This window comes from Silene latifolia, chromosome Y (genome assembly GCF_048544455.1).
Source record: "Silene latifolia isolate original U9 population chromosome Y, ASM4854445v1, whole genome shotgun sequence".
NCBI classification, from domain to species: Eukaryota; Viridiplantae; Streptophyta; class Magnoliopsida; order Caryophyllales; family Caryophyllaceae; genus Silene; species Silene latifolia.
The window spans coordinates 165,789,053-165,804,187 of NC_133538.1; the positions used below are offsets into that span (position 1 = coordinate 165,789,053).

Genomic DNA, 15,135 nt, shown 5'->3' on the forward strand with positions numbered 1-15,135 from the left:
TGTACTAGATTACCAGTTCCACGACGGTATGCCAGAGAAGTAGTACATCAGAACCCAACACAGCCCTTCCGTATACTTCTCCACCTACAAATCAGAAAGCCAAATCATTATACTACGCAAACGACAAACAATATACCTGTCTTGAAATTACTCGATATGAAATAACTGATGCATACTAATTCTTTTCTCAGCAATTCGGTTTCCTTGGGGTCATCAACTGAAAACTTTTCTTTGTAATATCTCTTTTTCCATCCTGCTAGACCTAATTTCACCTGAAAAAGTTGCATAATTGCGATGTTTAAGCCTTATACACAACTTCATGCTGCAAAAAACCTCGCATGAGACGGGGTTTCTGACAGTCACCTTATCAGAGCATGTAACACCATCTTTGAAAATATCTGAGTTTTTACGGATAGAATTCTTAAGCTCATCTTTTAACTCCTTCGTGTTTTTAACCATCTGCAATACAATAGAACATCAAATCTACAACACAGTGAATGTTTCTCGAGAGGCAGAGATATTAAAAGTAATATAACAAGTACACTACTTACTTCCTCGATGTCTGGAATTGGGTTATCGTGCTGATAGAATAAATTGTTAAGTAGATTTTATTGATATGAATACATACACAAATATGCTCTTTATATAGAGCAAACTATTAGGATAACTATGCTAAGAGTCACGATGCTTCACAAGGGTCATCATGATCCACAATAATAACTGACACATATTTATCTAAATTACCCAAATATTAAATAATCTTAACATTCCCTCCCTTAAACTGAACTTAGTCAGTTTAACTGCATAAACATCTTCAATCAAGTTGAGTCTTGTATGGTGCAAACCCCAAGCATTTTTCTGAACTTCTTGAAGCTATCCACCGTAAGAGACTTCGTAAATACATCAGCAACTTGGTCTATACTTTTGCAGAAAACTAGATCGATTATTCCATCTTTAGAGAGATCACGTAAGAAGTGATATCTTACATCTATGTGCTTGCATTTACCATGAAAAATTGGATTCCTTGAGAGCTTAATAGTTGAACTGTTGTCACAAAACAACTGAGTAGAATATTTTTGCTTAAATTGAAGCTCTTTAAGAATATTTCTCAACCAAAGGGCCTGACTTGCACACGTTGCAGCAGCAACAAACTCCGCCTCTGTGGTCGACAAAGTAACTATAGGCTGTTTCTTCGAACACCAAGACACAGCTGCAGAGCCCAACATAAAGACATAGCCAGAAGTACTTCGTCTATCATCTAAGTCTCCGGCATAGTCACTGTCACAAAATCCAAATAACTCTGATTTTGCACCCTTCTTATAAAAAAGCCCAAAGTCTATCGTTCCTTGTAAGTAACGAAGGATTCGCTTTGCTGCCAAGAGATGAGTCTCTTTTGGATGTTCCATGTATCTGCTGACCATACTTACCGCATACATAATATCAGGACGTGTTGCAGTCAAGTACATCAAGCTTCCGACTATTTGTTTATACAAAGTGCTATTAACATTGTTTCCAGGAGGATCCTTTACCAGTTTCGCACCCTCTTCCTGAAGTTCTCCTTGCAAAAATGCCGACTTTACATCAAATTGGAAAATAGGCCACGACTCACACGCTGCCAAAGCTACAATCAACCGCACTGTATCATGCCTCGCAACTGGAGCGAATACCTCAGTGTAATCTACACCAAATTCTTGCTTATACCCTTTAGCTACAAGACGAGCTTTGTATTTTTGAACATCTCCATTCTCCTTCCGCTTTGTCTTGTACACCCATTTCACACCGATGGACTTATGTCCTTCTGGTAGATCAACCAACTCCCAAGTATTGTTTTTCTCAATGGATGCTATTTCCTCATCCATAGCATTTTGCCATTTTTTTCTTTAGCAAAGATCTTCATATTTTGTGGGGTCACAATCTGAGAACAATGCAAAATGTGTGAGGATGTCATCTGAATCATCATGACCAGGTAGTTGTACCTCAAAATCCGACATCCATGTTGGTCGTCTACGTAGACGTGTGCTTTCACGTGCTCCTTGTTGAACACTACCATTGTTTGAGGTTGATACATGCTGGTTTGCAGTGGGGTTATTTACTTCTTGTGTTGCTACAACATCATTTTCGCCATCAAGATTCACGGGAACAATTTGCTTAACATCACTATTATTCATCCATGGCCAAAATTTTTCTTCATCAAAGACAACATCTCGACTTGTGAGCATTTTCTTAGTGATAGGATTATATAGTCTGTATGCTTTTGATTGATCGCTAACACCCAGAAATACGCATTTTTCTCCTTTATCATCTAACTTTTTCCTTCTTTGATCCGGCACATGAGCATATGCAATGCTTCCAAATACTCTAAAATGATCAACCGCAGGCCTGCGTCCGCTCCAAGCTTCTTCGGGAGTCATGTTCCGAACAATGAAGGTGGGGCTTCTATTTAGAATATAAACACTCCAATTGATCGCCGGGCCGAAACTCTTCGGAACTCCACTCATCACCAAGATGCTACGCACCATATTCATTATTGTGCGATTTTTCCTTTCACATACACCATTTTGCTGAGGTGTGTAGGCGGTTGTGAGTTGACGCTTAATCCCATGCTCCTTGCAGAAAGTGTTAAATTCATGTAAGTTGTATTCCCCTCCTCGATCAGTGCGTAGTACACGAATATAATTTCCCGTCTCCTTTTCAACTAGTGTTTTGAAATATTTGAAAGCAGTGAAGGCTTCAGATTTTTCATGCAGAAAATAGACCCATGCTTTTCTACTTAAATCATCAATAAAGGTAATGAGGTACCGTTTTCCTCCATTAGATGTGGGATTAATTGGCCCACAAAGATCGGAATGCACTACTTCAAGTAGTTTTGACGCCCTGTGAACTTTTCCTTTCGGAAATGGGACCCTATGTTGCTTACCGATCATACAATCTTCACACAATTCAGATGGGGTTATTATGGAAGGGAGGCCACTTACCATGTCTTTTTCCACCAACGTCTTTAACCCACCGAAACTTAAATGCCCATATCGGAGATGCCATAACCATGCTGTATCCTTTAATTTTGCAGAGAGACACAAGTGACTCATATTCCGAAAGAAAAGCGGGAACATTCTGTTCGTTGTCATTTTCACATTTGCTATCAAACCTTGTTGGGCATCACGGATTTCGCATGATCCATTTTTTATACAAATCGGAGAATGCCTTTTTGTCTCCACACATATGATTGCTGCAGCCAGTATCTAAATACCACATATTATTTGAGGATTCTTCTTTCTCTTCAGAGACTGTCAACAAAGAAATTTCTTCGGAAATTTCTTCACTTTCAGCGAAATTGGAACTTTCGCCTCCTCGACCAACCATGTTAGTACGACATTCGAACTTATAGTGCCCATACTTACGACATCTATGGCATTGAATTTTAGATTTGTCTACTGACTTTGAATTATTTTTCCATGATGGGTGTCTTCCTCTACCCCATCTCCCTGGAGAATTACCCCCTTTATTGCTTCCGCCGCCCTTACCCTCATCATCAGTATTAGGTGATGACGAACGGATATTTGTTGTTACTTGGAGTGCTTGCTCCTCTTCATCTTGCCTGCCTAGTTTCCTCTCATGAACTCGTAAGGAATTTTGTAATTCATCAATTGAGAGTTCGTCCAGATTCTTGGATTCTTCAATTGAACAAACAATAAAGTTATAATCTTTTGTGAGGGATCGCAGAATCTTGTCGACAACTATAGAGTCGTCCTTCTTTTCTCCGTGGATCCGCATCTTATTGACGATTGTCATCATCCTTGAGAAGAAATCATCAACTGATTCTCCTTTCTTCATACGCAAACTGTCAAAATCCTCACGAAGTCCCTGCAACATCACTCGCTTTGCCCTAGCGTTTCCCTGGTACTTTCTTTTCATGGCATCCCAAATATCCTTGGAAGAATCTTTACAAAGAATAGTTTCCAAGATGGGTCTGTCTATGGCCTGGAACAGGAAGTTCTTGGCCTTGAGGTCCTTCAATTTCAGGGCCTCAAGTTGGGATTTTTGTGCCTCTGTTTGTACGGGATTGGTTGGTTCCGCTACGCCAGAAACAACTACATCCCAAAATTCCTTTGATCGTAGGAAATTCTCCATTAACATACTCCAATGGTCATAATGACCATCAAAACGAGGAATCGAAGGCTGCACGTAAGTCTCCGATGCCATGAAGAATTATTAATAGTGAACACTAATCTAACTGCGATGTTCTTTGTTTGTTTGTTTTGTTTTTCTTTCACTGGCCTGATACCACTGATAGAATAAATTGTTAAGTAGATTTTATTGATATGAATACATACACAAATATGCTCTTTATATAGAGCAAACTATTAGGATAACTATGCTAAGAGTCACGATGCTTCACAAGGGTCATCATGATCCACAATAATAACTGACACATATTTATCTAAATTACCCAAATATTAAATAATCTTAACACGTGCAAATCTATTATTGCTGCATGTTGATCAACACTTGTAGAAACTTTGGGACACTGGGCATCTGATATACAGACATCAGAGCTTTGTTCGTCTTCTTCATCCTTTCCCTAAGAAAAACAAACATGTTTTCATGTTTCAATTGTCCAATGAAAGACTATAAGACGTACTAATTGATTCGTTCTCTTAAAAATTACAAAAACAACTCACAGATCTTTCTATGTTAGACAGCTTTCTTAGCCAACTATCTCTCAACGCGGTTCTTTTCCTAAAAATCTTTTCTTCATAAGAACCAACGGAGAGAATGAACTTCTCCACCCTTTTCAGCTTAATAAAGCTAACATGTGCCTCGTTCACCTGGTCCATTAACATAAGAAGAAGATGAATTACACACAACAGATTTGAGTGATAGAATTCATAACATAGTGCGGCTTTTTGCACCAGAAAAAATAGAGATAAAAAACTGAATGAAACATGATAGAAAAAGACGCTTTTGGCTTCTTACACGCTCCATGTTGACTAGATATCCACCAAAATTCTTTAACTCATTCTTGTACACATGCATCAGCAAGCCTATTCCAGTCTGTTTTACAGAAAAGCAATAAAGTTCATCTAAAATTCTTCAGAAACTAACAGCGAAAACTGTCACGCAGAAAGGTAGACTAAATAATTAAATATATCCCACAACGAAAATTGTGATGAGAAATGCATGAATGATTGTCTTAACTATAAAAGAACAAGTAGTTTAGTGAGTCATTTTGCGTCACATCGCAACTTTAAAACAGAAGAAGAGCACAATGCTCTCCACGCAATGAGAGTAAAAACAACGGGCGCAAAAAAATATTGATCTCTCAATACTAACCTCTCTTATCTCCAAAGTTGGCATATGAGGTAAAAAATCATTCCCCACAAACAAACACATGAAGATGAAGTCATCAACAATCCGCTCAATATCAAACACAAACTTTTCCGGCGCATCAGTAATCTGCATGTCCAACTCTAGATATTCCCTCAAAATCCAGACATGGACAAACTGCGAACAAAAGATTGATTGGAGTTTCCACGAAAAAAATGTACAACTATACGTTCATGAGATATTTCCCCATTTTTATCCATTTTTAGACATTTCTATCTCCAACCCCCTTCCCTTCCCTCTATTTTTTAGTTCATTTTAGCTCTATTACTTCCTTAATTATTACTCTCATTCCAAGCAAGCCCTAAGTAATGCTGACATACTTCAAAATTCTGTGGTAAGATTGCCATAGACCGACTTTTATCCTGAATGTCGAACCATTTCTTGCCCTGTTCGGTTGATTTGTCACTACCATACCCCACAGCCTCGGCTATCTTAATAATGCTTAGAAGGGATGATTCAGAATCAGGCTTTTGATCTGGCACATTCCCTACATACTGCAATAATATACATTGTTAATGATACGAATGTAATCACAGTACACTATGTAATCTGTGCCATAAATTGTCGAACATGAATTCGTCTACAGGGGTATCACACTTAAAAGTCACAAAAGCTTTGCAAGAAAAAAAATCACAAAAACTTGCTGGATGGATATAAACCACCTCTCTTAATATTGAAAAATGGATTTCATGTGTTGCTAACGCAAGCATGATCAAATCAGCGTCCTGTCAAAATAAACAACCACAACAATCGTGTAACAGTTCCATAACATAATATGTTAGGAAAAAATTCGTACAAGAGACGCAAAATTCGGAATCTGAAAAAAAAAATGTAGTACTTCGTAGTAGTTTATATACTGAAAGAATATTTGCAAATATTGTATCTTAAGCATGTAATTATTTAGAGATATGATTGTAATTCGGTTTCCTATATTGTAGAGATTTGATATCGAGTAGGATATTACGGAGTAGAAGAGTCTAGAATGTAGGTATCGTCTTGTATATATGTACGCCGTTGTCGATCAATTCCAGTAAGCTAATTCAATCTCTCAATACGTTTTCCTGGTTCATATTTTCACATGGTACCAGAGAGTTCGATCCATATTTTTTTAACACAATTCAAAACAAAAAAAAAAACGACGCCTGGAGAAGATAAATCCAAAGGCAGTAAACACAGTGAAACCAAATCAATTCCCATGACTTCACCACTCTATCTTCACCCATCGGATAACCCGAACTTGACGCTCACAACTACCGTTTTCAACGGTGATAATTACGAATTGTGGGCCGATGCAGTCAAGAATGGTCTTGATGCTAAGAACAAGTTGGGATTTGTTGAAGGGACTGTCAAAAAACCCAAGGGCGTTGAAGGAGAAGACAATCTCGAGATGGTGGCATGGGGACAGTGCAACGCCATGCTGAAAGCGTGGCTAAGGAACGTCATAGATCCAAGACTGCACCCGAGTATAACATTCACGTTAACGGTTGCAGAAATATGGCAAGAGTTAAAAGATCGATTCTCGGCAGGGAATGCACCGCGAATTCATCAATTAAAGGGTGAATTGAACGAGTGCAAACAAGGGCGACAATCGGTGGTCGAGTATTATACTCGTTTGAAAACTATATGGGATGAACTCGCAAACTATAGTCGAGTCTCGAAATGTACATGTGGTGCGGCAGCCATGTTGGCTAAGGAACGAGAGGAGGAAAAGGTTCATCAATTTTTGATGGGCCTCGATACGACGTTATACGGAAACATCCGTTCCAATTTGTTGATGGAAGATCCAATCACGTCCCTTACCAGAGCATATTCATTAATACTCCGAGAAGAAAGGCACACCACGATGACAAAGATAAAGGAGGAAAAGAATGAGGCAGCAATGGCGGTGAAGTCATATGGAGCAGGACGAGGCAGCAGGGGTGGTTTTTCAAGAGCGGATAAAGAAGATGAGGAGCCACCACCACCACAGTGTACTCACTGTGGCAAATACTATTATACAGAGGAAAGTTGCTATGATAAGCATGGGTATGAAGTTGTCAAAAGCCGTGGAAGAGGCAGAGGATCAGGGAGCACTCGGGGGAACTTTGGGCGTGGAGGAGGACGCACCGGAGCACGTATTCAGCCAAACATGTTTCGTGCCAATGCAGTGGGGAGTACACCAACTGTATCGAAGGAGACTGAAGCACAAAATCAGAATTTGCCTTTTACCGAAGACGAAATAGTACGCATTCGTAGCCTATTAATGACAAGTCCAGAGGGTAATGATAAGATTACAGGTATGAATGTGAAAATTGTTAATGAATGGTTAATTGATAGCGGGGCTTCTCATCGTATGACGGGTAAGCGAGAGTGTCTTACAAATATTCGAACGGAGATGTCGTCACTAGTTGGGTTGCCTGATGGTCGCAAGGTGGAAGCACAAGAACATGGAGAAGTGAAGTTGAGCACGAATTTAGTGCTTAAGGATGTCTTATTTGTACCATCATTAACTTGTAATTTGATATCCGTGCAACAACTGATAAGAGAAAATAATTGCATAATAACGTTCTATTCTGATTATTGCGTTGTGCAGGACCGGTCTACGAGGACGGAGATTGGACGGGGTGAGCATCAAGATGGGGTATACAATTTCACGTTGAAAAGGGGAGAATTGGTAGCAAAGACAACGTTGAAGGGAGATGCTCGACTTTGGCACAAGCGGCTTGGTCACCCGTCAAACAATATTTTGTCCCCTTTTTCATCTTTAATTAGTGGTGATTTGTTTTTGAATTCTAGTTATATTTGTGATCCTTGATGTAGGGCAAAACAGACTCGTCTACCATTTAAGTCTAATAATAAGCGGTGTGACATTTTATTTGGATTAATTCATTGTGATATTTGGGGTCAATATAGAGTTTCTAGCTTGTCCCGTGCTCATTATTTTTTAACTATTGTCGATGACCATAGTAGGGCAGTGTGGGTATATCTCATGAAAAAAAAGAGTGAAGCAGGAGAGTTATTGAGAGTTTTTTGTCAAATGGTTAAAACTCAATTCAATAAATGTGTCAAAATTGTTCAAAGTGATAATGGTACGGTTTTTGTCGGGACCTATGAAGTATTACTATGAAGAAAATGGGATTATATTCCAAACTAGCAATATTGATACACCCCAACAGAATGGATGGGTAGAGATAAAACACCGACATATACTAGAAAAGGCGAGAGCATTGAGATTTCAGGCAAATTCACCGACTCATTTTTGGGGGGAATGTGCGTTGACAGCTGCTTATTTAATTAATAGGACCCCAACACCACTTTTACAAGGACGTACACCATATGAACTTTTATACAACAAGAAACCAGAGTTAGATGGTCTCAAAGTGTTAGGGTGTCTTTGCTATGTTCATAACAAGGAAAAACCACGCGATAAATTTGGTGAGCGGGGAAAGTGGTGTGTGTTTTTGGAGTACCCTCACAGTAAAAAGGGTGGAAGGTATATGACTTAAAAGAGAAAAGGATGTTTGTGTCACGAGATGTAACATTTTACGAGCATGTCTTTCCGTTTGCGCATATGAATGAGAACGAACAGGCCATTAGTTTGGACAATGCGAGACAAAACAGTAGCATTGGTTCGAACGAAATGGCATATTTTCCAGAAGAAAATGACAGCGAAGATGTCATTGAAAATAGCAGCAAAAATGTCATTGAAAAAGGTGGAGATGATCAAGAAACGAGTCATGAATTAAGGGGGAGTGAGGAGAACGAAATACCCACTGCAGTTCATGAAATTGATAACAATACGGATGAAATAATGGAAGAAGAAAGGCTAGGTCGAGGAGCGAGAGAAAAGTTTGAGCCAGCATGGAGACGGGATTATGTTTGCAAATCAACAAGGATAATAAACCCCATTGACAATGCTCACTCCGACCAAACGACGTTACCAAGGACAGGTACTCGCTACCCTCTAGTCAATTACGTTATTAGCAATTGTTTTTCTTCTTCTCACAGGACCTTCATGACAAAGATAGACGAAATCAAAGAGCCAAGTAATTACTACGAGGCAGCAAGAAACGAGAATTGGAGGGATGCTATGAGGAAAGAGATAGATGCACTAGAAAAGAATGGGACATGGAAGATTGTCGAACTGCCTAGAGGAAAGAAACCCATTGGATGCAAATGGATCTACAAAGCTAAATACAAGGCCGATGGCACGATTGAGCGATATAAAGCAAGGCTTGTAGCTCAAGGTTTTACACAAGTCGAAGGAATAGACTATCATGAAACCTATGCACCGGTGGCGAAAATGACGAGTGTGCGTTGCTTGTTAGCCGTGGCAGTAGCAAAGCAATGGATAATTGAACAATGATGTCAACAATGCATTTTTACACGGAGAGTTGGACGAAGAAGTCTATATGAAAATTCCGCAGGGGTTTGAAACAAAAGGAGGAAATAAAGCGTGTAAATTGTTGAAGTCGCTATATGGGTTGAAACAAGCATCTCGGAATTGGTTTGCCAAATTAACGAGTTCGCTAAAGAGGTACGGGTTTGTTCAATCTTTAGTTGACTACTCGCTTTTCACATATAATAAAGATGGTGTTTTTATTGGTGTATTGGTGTATGTTGACGACCTGATAGTCGTGAGTAATAGCAATTCATCATGTGCCGTTTTCAAGGGCTTCTTAAACGAAAGTTTTGGAATCAAGGAGTTGGGACGACTCAAATACTTTCTGGGAATTGAAGTGGAGCGTAGTTCACAAGGCTTGTTTCTTAATCAGCGTAAATATGCCTTGGGAATTATTGAGGAAACGGGCATGATGGGAGCAAAACCGGTACATACACCCATACAACAGCATCACGGATTAGCTTTGGCAAACGGATATGTTTTGAAGGATGTGATGAAATATAGGAGGCTCGTAGGGAGATTGGTTTATCTCATAATCACGAGGCCCGACCTTGTGTACGCGGTTCATATACTATCACAATTTGTGAATGAACCGAGAAAGGAGAATTGGGATGCGGCACCAAGGGTAGTACGTTATATCAAAATGAATCCAAGTAAGGGAATTATCATCAATAAGAATTCTGATTTGCAATTGCGTGGCTACTCCGACTCGGATTATGCAAGTTGTCCAATAACGAGAAGGTCACTTAGTGGATATTATGTTGCACTCGGGAATACTCCAGTGTCGTGGAGAGCTAAGAAGCAAGTAACGGTGTCAAAATCCACGGCGGAAGCAGAGTATCGCGTCATGGCCGCGGCTACAAGTGAGCTGATTTGGTTGAGATTATTCCTTGCGTCATTGGGAGTGTTTCACAATAAACCAATGCAATTATTTTGTGACAATCAGGCCGCACTACATATCGCGAAAAACCCGGTATTTCATGATCGTACTAAGCACATAGAAATTGACTGCCACTTCATTCGCCAACATCTAGTGGAAAATACGATTGTCACGTCCCACGTTCGTAGCAAGGAGCAAATAGCGGATTTATTTACAAAGGCACTCGGAGGTAAGGCATATAACTATTTGCAACGCAAGTTGGGACTTGGTTTACCAAGTGCTCCAACTTGAGGGGGAGTGAAAGAATATTTGCAAATATTGTATCTTAAGCATTTATTATTTAGAGATATGATTGTAATTCGGTTTCCTATATTGTAGAGATTTGATATCGAGTAGGATATTACGGAGTAGAAGAGTCTAGAATGTAGGTATCGTCTTGTATATATGTACGCCGTTGTCGATCAATTCCAGTCAGCTAATTCAATCTCTCAATACGTTTTCTGGTTCATATTTTCACATATACCAGTCCATATAAACAATGCCTAGTGTTCGGGTTGTATTTAGGAAGAGATCGCAAGGTGCGTATAAACGACATTATCTTATGTTCTCCTTCACCAGGAACCGTTGCATCAGACAGAATTACCTGCCATTACAAAATATCACTCAATTCTTAAAAAGTCTATCCCACAATGACAAGTTATAGACGTGTCACATGTACGCAACCATACAATATTAATACAATCCAACTTAAAATAAACGTAATTAACCAAGCTTAACCTTAATCTCTTTCCATCCAGGATCGCTTTCAAGCCTTTTAACAATATAAGACTTGAGTGCATTCGATAACTCGAACATAAACTCGGTTCCAGGTGTGATAACATTAGAATCCGAAACTTGAGATTCAAGTACAGGAAGAACCTTCTTTTGTAGGCAGTATCACTATTAGGATAATAATGAACGGTAAAACTTACAGAACCAGCAGAGAAAGAAGTCGTGGCGTGACAAGAATCACTGCCTTAAAGTTGAATTTGCCCCGCTCGATACACACGGCCTCTTGACAACCAACCCCAGGGTTACACGACTTCCGAGCCTAAGGTGTACGACAAAGACTCGGATTGAGGAGTAGTAACAGAACGTTGCCCAAAATCAGCAATGGAAATAGAGTGTAGAGAGATAGAGAGATAGAGAGAAGAGAGAATTGTTGTGTTGTTGTGTGTTCTGAAAAGGTAGAGAATGGTAGTATATATAGTAGATGTAGGAAGGATCCAGAATCACATTAAAGTGTCTCGTAAATAGCTTTTCGAAGACTGCAAAATCAGTATTGTAAGGCACGAAAGTCAGCCATAGAAGACTGCACTTTCAGTTTAGAAAAGACGCAACAATTCTCGGAAATTGTGCAAAAATATTGTAGAGAATAAGTGATCGTACTTCCAAAAATGGCCTACGGCACGCACCGCAGGTGCTCTACCAGAGCCCGGCCCGGCGTGGCGTGCGCGCGCGCGTGTGTGGCTGTACGGGCCCTTTACTACTACATATCTAGTAGTCCAATACAAAAGATCACTTATAAACTATAATACTCTAACATATTTTATCAATGTGGGATTCTTTTGAAGCAGAATTAAGCAATACTTCCAACAATCCCCCACATGATTCAAAAGAAGAGGAAAAGAAATAGCTGATTAGGGCAACGGAACGTAAGTCTTAAGATGACAATGTTCCTGAGGAATTGAATTGTCACCCAGTGCATACAATTACCTGCTACAGCCGTATTGAGTTGCTCTCGGCATTGGACTCTCCACGGTGGTTTGTAACGGATAACTGCGCACAAACCTGCATTCGAATCTGTGTTCGTCCTCGCGAAATGTCATGAAGGTGCCCCTCACATGCCTGGGATCTCGTGAACGCTCTAGAGGTCCTAAAGCCTAAGAACCTCATAGGGGGTAGGGCATTTCCCCCACATTCACATAGGTAAGTCCATCAGGTTTGACTGTCACAAACCATCCTTAAACAAGGACTATGGACTTATTAAGAGCTTAGCTCAACCTTCCTCACTTGACAGAAATAACACAATATATAAAAGAATACTACATCACTTTTATTAAAATAGGAATGGTAGTAGTATTACAACATGAGATCCTCGTGACTTCGTTTGACCCATTGAACTTGGTAAACCCAAGTGGGGGAGCCCCGTCACGATTCACTCCCAATAGGCTTTAAACCCATTCCTCGTGCCGACTCCAGCACTAATTTTCTGCAGAGGCCTTTCGTGAGAGGATGCGCAATATTCCTCTCCGATTTTACATAATCTAGTGATATCACATTATTTCTGATCAGATTCCTCACTATAGCATGTCTCAAGCGTATATGTCTCCTCTTTCCATTGTAAGCTTGATTGCCTGCCACACCAATGGCTGCTTGAGAATCGCAATGCATTGAAACTGATGGAGCCGGTCTCCCCCACAATGGAATGTCTGCTAACAGGTTCCTTAGCCACTCGGCTTCCTGACCTGCCAATTCTAAAGCAATAAACTCAGATTCCATTGTTGATTTTGCAATACAACTCTGTTTAGAAGATTTCCAAGAGATAGCACCACTAGCCAAAGTAAACACATATCCACTAGTAGAATGAATCTCATCATTATCAGACACCCAATTACCATCACAATATCCTTGTAAAACACATGGTGATTTGGAATAGTGCAAACCCCAATCCATTGTTCCCCTAAGGTATTTTAGAAGTCGATATAAAGCATTCCAATGTGACTGATTTGGACTATGTGTATACCTGCTAAGACGACTTACCGTATAAGCAATGTCTGGTCTTGTATAATTCATTAAAAACATGACACTGCCAATTATCTTAGCATATTCTTCTTGGTTCACACTTACACCCTCATTCTTTTTTAGGTGGATACTAGGATCATATGGGGTTTTGACTGGTGCACAATCAAAACATCAAATCTTTTAAGAATTTTCTCAACATAATGTGACTGATCCATACTCAAACCCCATTTGGTCCTAGAAATTTTTATACCAAGAATAACATTGGCTTCACCTAGGTCCTTCATGTCAAAACGAGAGCTTAAGAAGGCTTTGGTGTCATTGATAACTTTCATATTAGTCCCAAAAATGAGCATGTCATCAACATACAGACATACAATGACAAAACCATCTTTGTCACTTTTAGCATATACGCAGGCATCCGAATCATTTACATGAAAACCATAAGATGTAATAGTTTGATGAAATTTGTCATACCATTGCTTCGAAGCTTGCTTTAGACCATATAATGATCTAACCAGTTTACATACCTTGTCTTCTTGTCCTGAAATTACACAACCCTCTGGTTGCTTTATGTATATTTCTTCGTTCAAGTCTCCGTTCAAAAAATTTGTCTTAACGTCCATTTGATGCACAAATATATCATGTATAGAAGCTAGTGCAATTAAAGCCCTAATAGTAGAAACTTTAGTAACAGGAGAGTAAGTGTCAAAGAAATCCAAACCTTTGTTTTGTCGATTACCACATACAACCAATCTAGCTTTATATTTGTCGATAGATCCATCGGGATTGAGTTTCTTCTTGAACACCCATTTGTTGCTTAGAGGTTTACACCCTCTAGGCAGATCGATGAGAATCCAAGTGTTATTACCTTTGATGGAATCTATCTCACTGTTGATAGCTTCCAGCCAGAAAGTAGAATCGATGGAATTCATGGCCTCCTTGTAAGTTCTCGGATCATTTTCTAGAACATAGGCACGAATGTCCTCCTCATCAAGAAATTATTTTTCTGCCAAACTTGTCTCAAAGTTTGGGCCAAAATCTTTTGCTATTCTAGCCCTCTTGCTTCTTCTAGGTTCGATCCACCGCATCTGCATTAGTTCTTGCACTAGTAGAAGCATTATCAACACTATTGGAAACAAGTGGTAAACGAGGTTCAAGGTTAGTTTTCATCGGAAAAATATTCTCAAAAAATACAACATCTCTAGATTCTTTAATAGAACCAAAACCTGAACCATCCTTTAGAATAAACTTGTAGGCCGCGCTGTTAGAAGCATAACCAATGAATATATGGTCGATTGTTTTTGGTCCAATTTTGCTTCTTTGGCATGCAGGTATTCCAATTTTCCCCAAGCACCCCCACACTTTGAGGTAGTTAAGATTAGGCTTGTGGCCTTTCCAGAGCTCATAAGGAGTAGTTTCCAATTTTTTGTGTGGAACTCTGTTAAGTACAAAACAACCAGAAAGAATGGCCTCGCCCCACATGTTAGTAGGCATACCAGAACTAATAAGCATAGCATTCATCATGTCTTTCAAAGATCGATTTTTCCTTTCGGCTATTCCGTTTTGTTGAGGTGTGAATGGGGCGGTGATCTCATGGATAATGCCATTTTCTTCAAAATATTTTTTAAGTGGATAACCCTCATATTCACCGCCCCTATTAGACCTAACACGTTTGATTTTAAGGTCTAATTGATTCCCAACTTCA

General features: G+C 39.5%; 3 protein-coding genes across 3 annotated transcripts; all 3 read right to left on the bottom strand.

Annotated features, from left to right (window-relative positions):
- Positions 1–3,156: 3,156 nt before the first annotated feature.
- LOC141629343 (uncharacterized) lies at positions 3,157–4,200 on the bottom strand. Its single transcript, XM_074442361.1, has one exon. It carries the CDS (start codon positions 4,198–4,200, stop codon positions 3,157–3,159), a length of 1,044 nt encoding a protein of 347 aa, XP_074298462.1.
- Positions 4,201–4,370: 170 nt separating this feature from the next.
- LOC141634453 (uncharacterized) lies at positions 4,371–5,131 on the bottom strand. Its single transcript, XM_074446625.1, has 3 exons — positions 4,975–5,131; positions 4,680–4,826; positions 4,371–4,579 (listed from the first exon to the last, which is right to left on the bottom strand). The coding sequence occupies exons 1-3, from the start codon at positions 5,032–5,034 to the stop codon at positions 4,439–4,441; spliced, it is 348 nt and encodes a 115-aa protein (XP_074302726.1). The 5' UTR covers positions 5,035–5,131; the 3' UTR covers positions 4,371–4,438.
- Positions 5,132–5,232: 101 nt separating this feature from the next.
- Positions 5,233–12,514, bottom strand: LOC141629344 (5'-3' exoribonuclease 2-like). Its single transcript, XM_074442362.1, has 7 exons — positions 12,402–12,514; positions 12,101–12,182; positions 11,424–11,564; positions 11,170–11,289; positions 6,048–6,110; positions 5,706–5,879; positions 5,233–5,502 (listed from the first exon to the last, which is right to left on the bottom strand). Exons 1-7 carry the CDS (start codon positions 12,512–12,514, stop codon positions 5,233–5,235), a joined length of 963 nt encoding a protein of 320 aa, XP_074298463.1.
- Between the last annotated feature and the right edge of the window lie 2,621 nt (positions 12,515–15,135).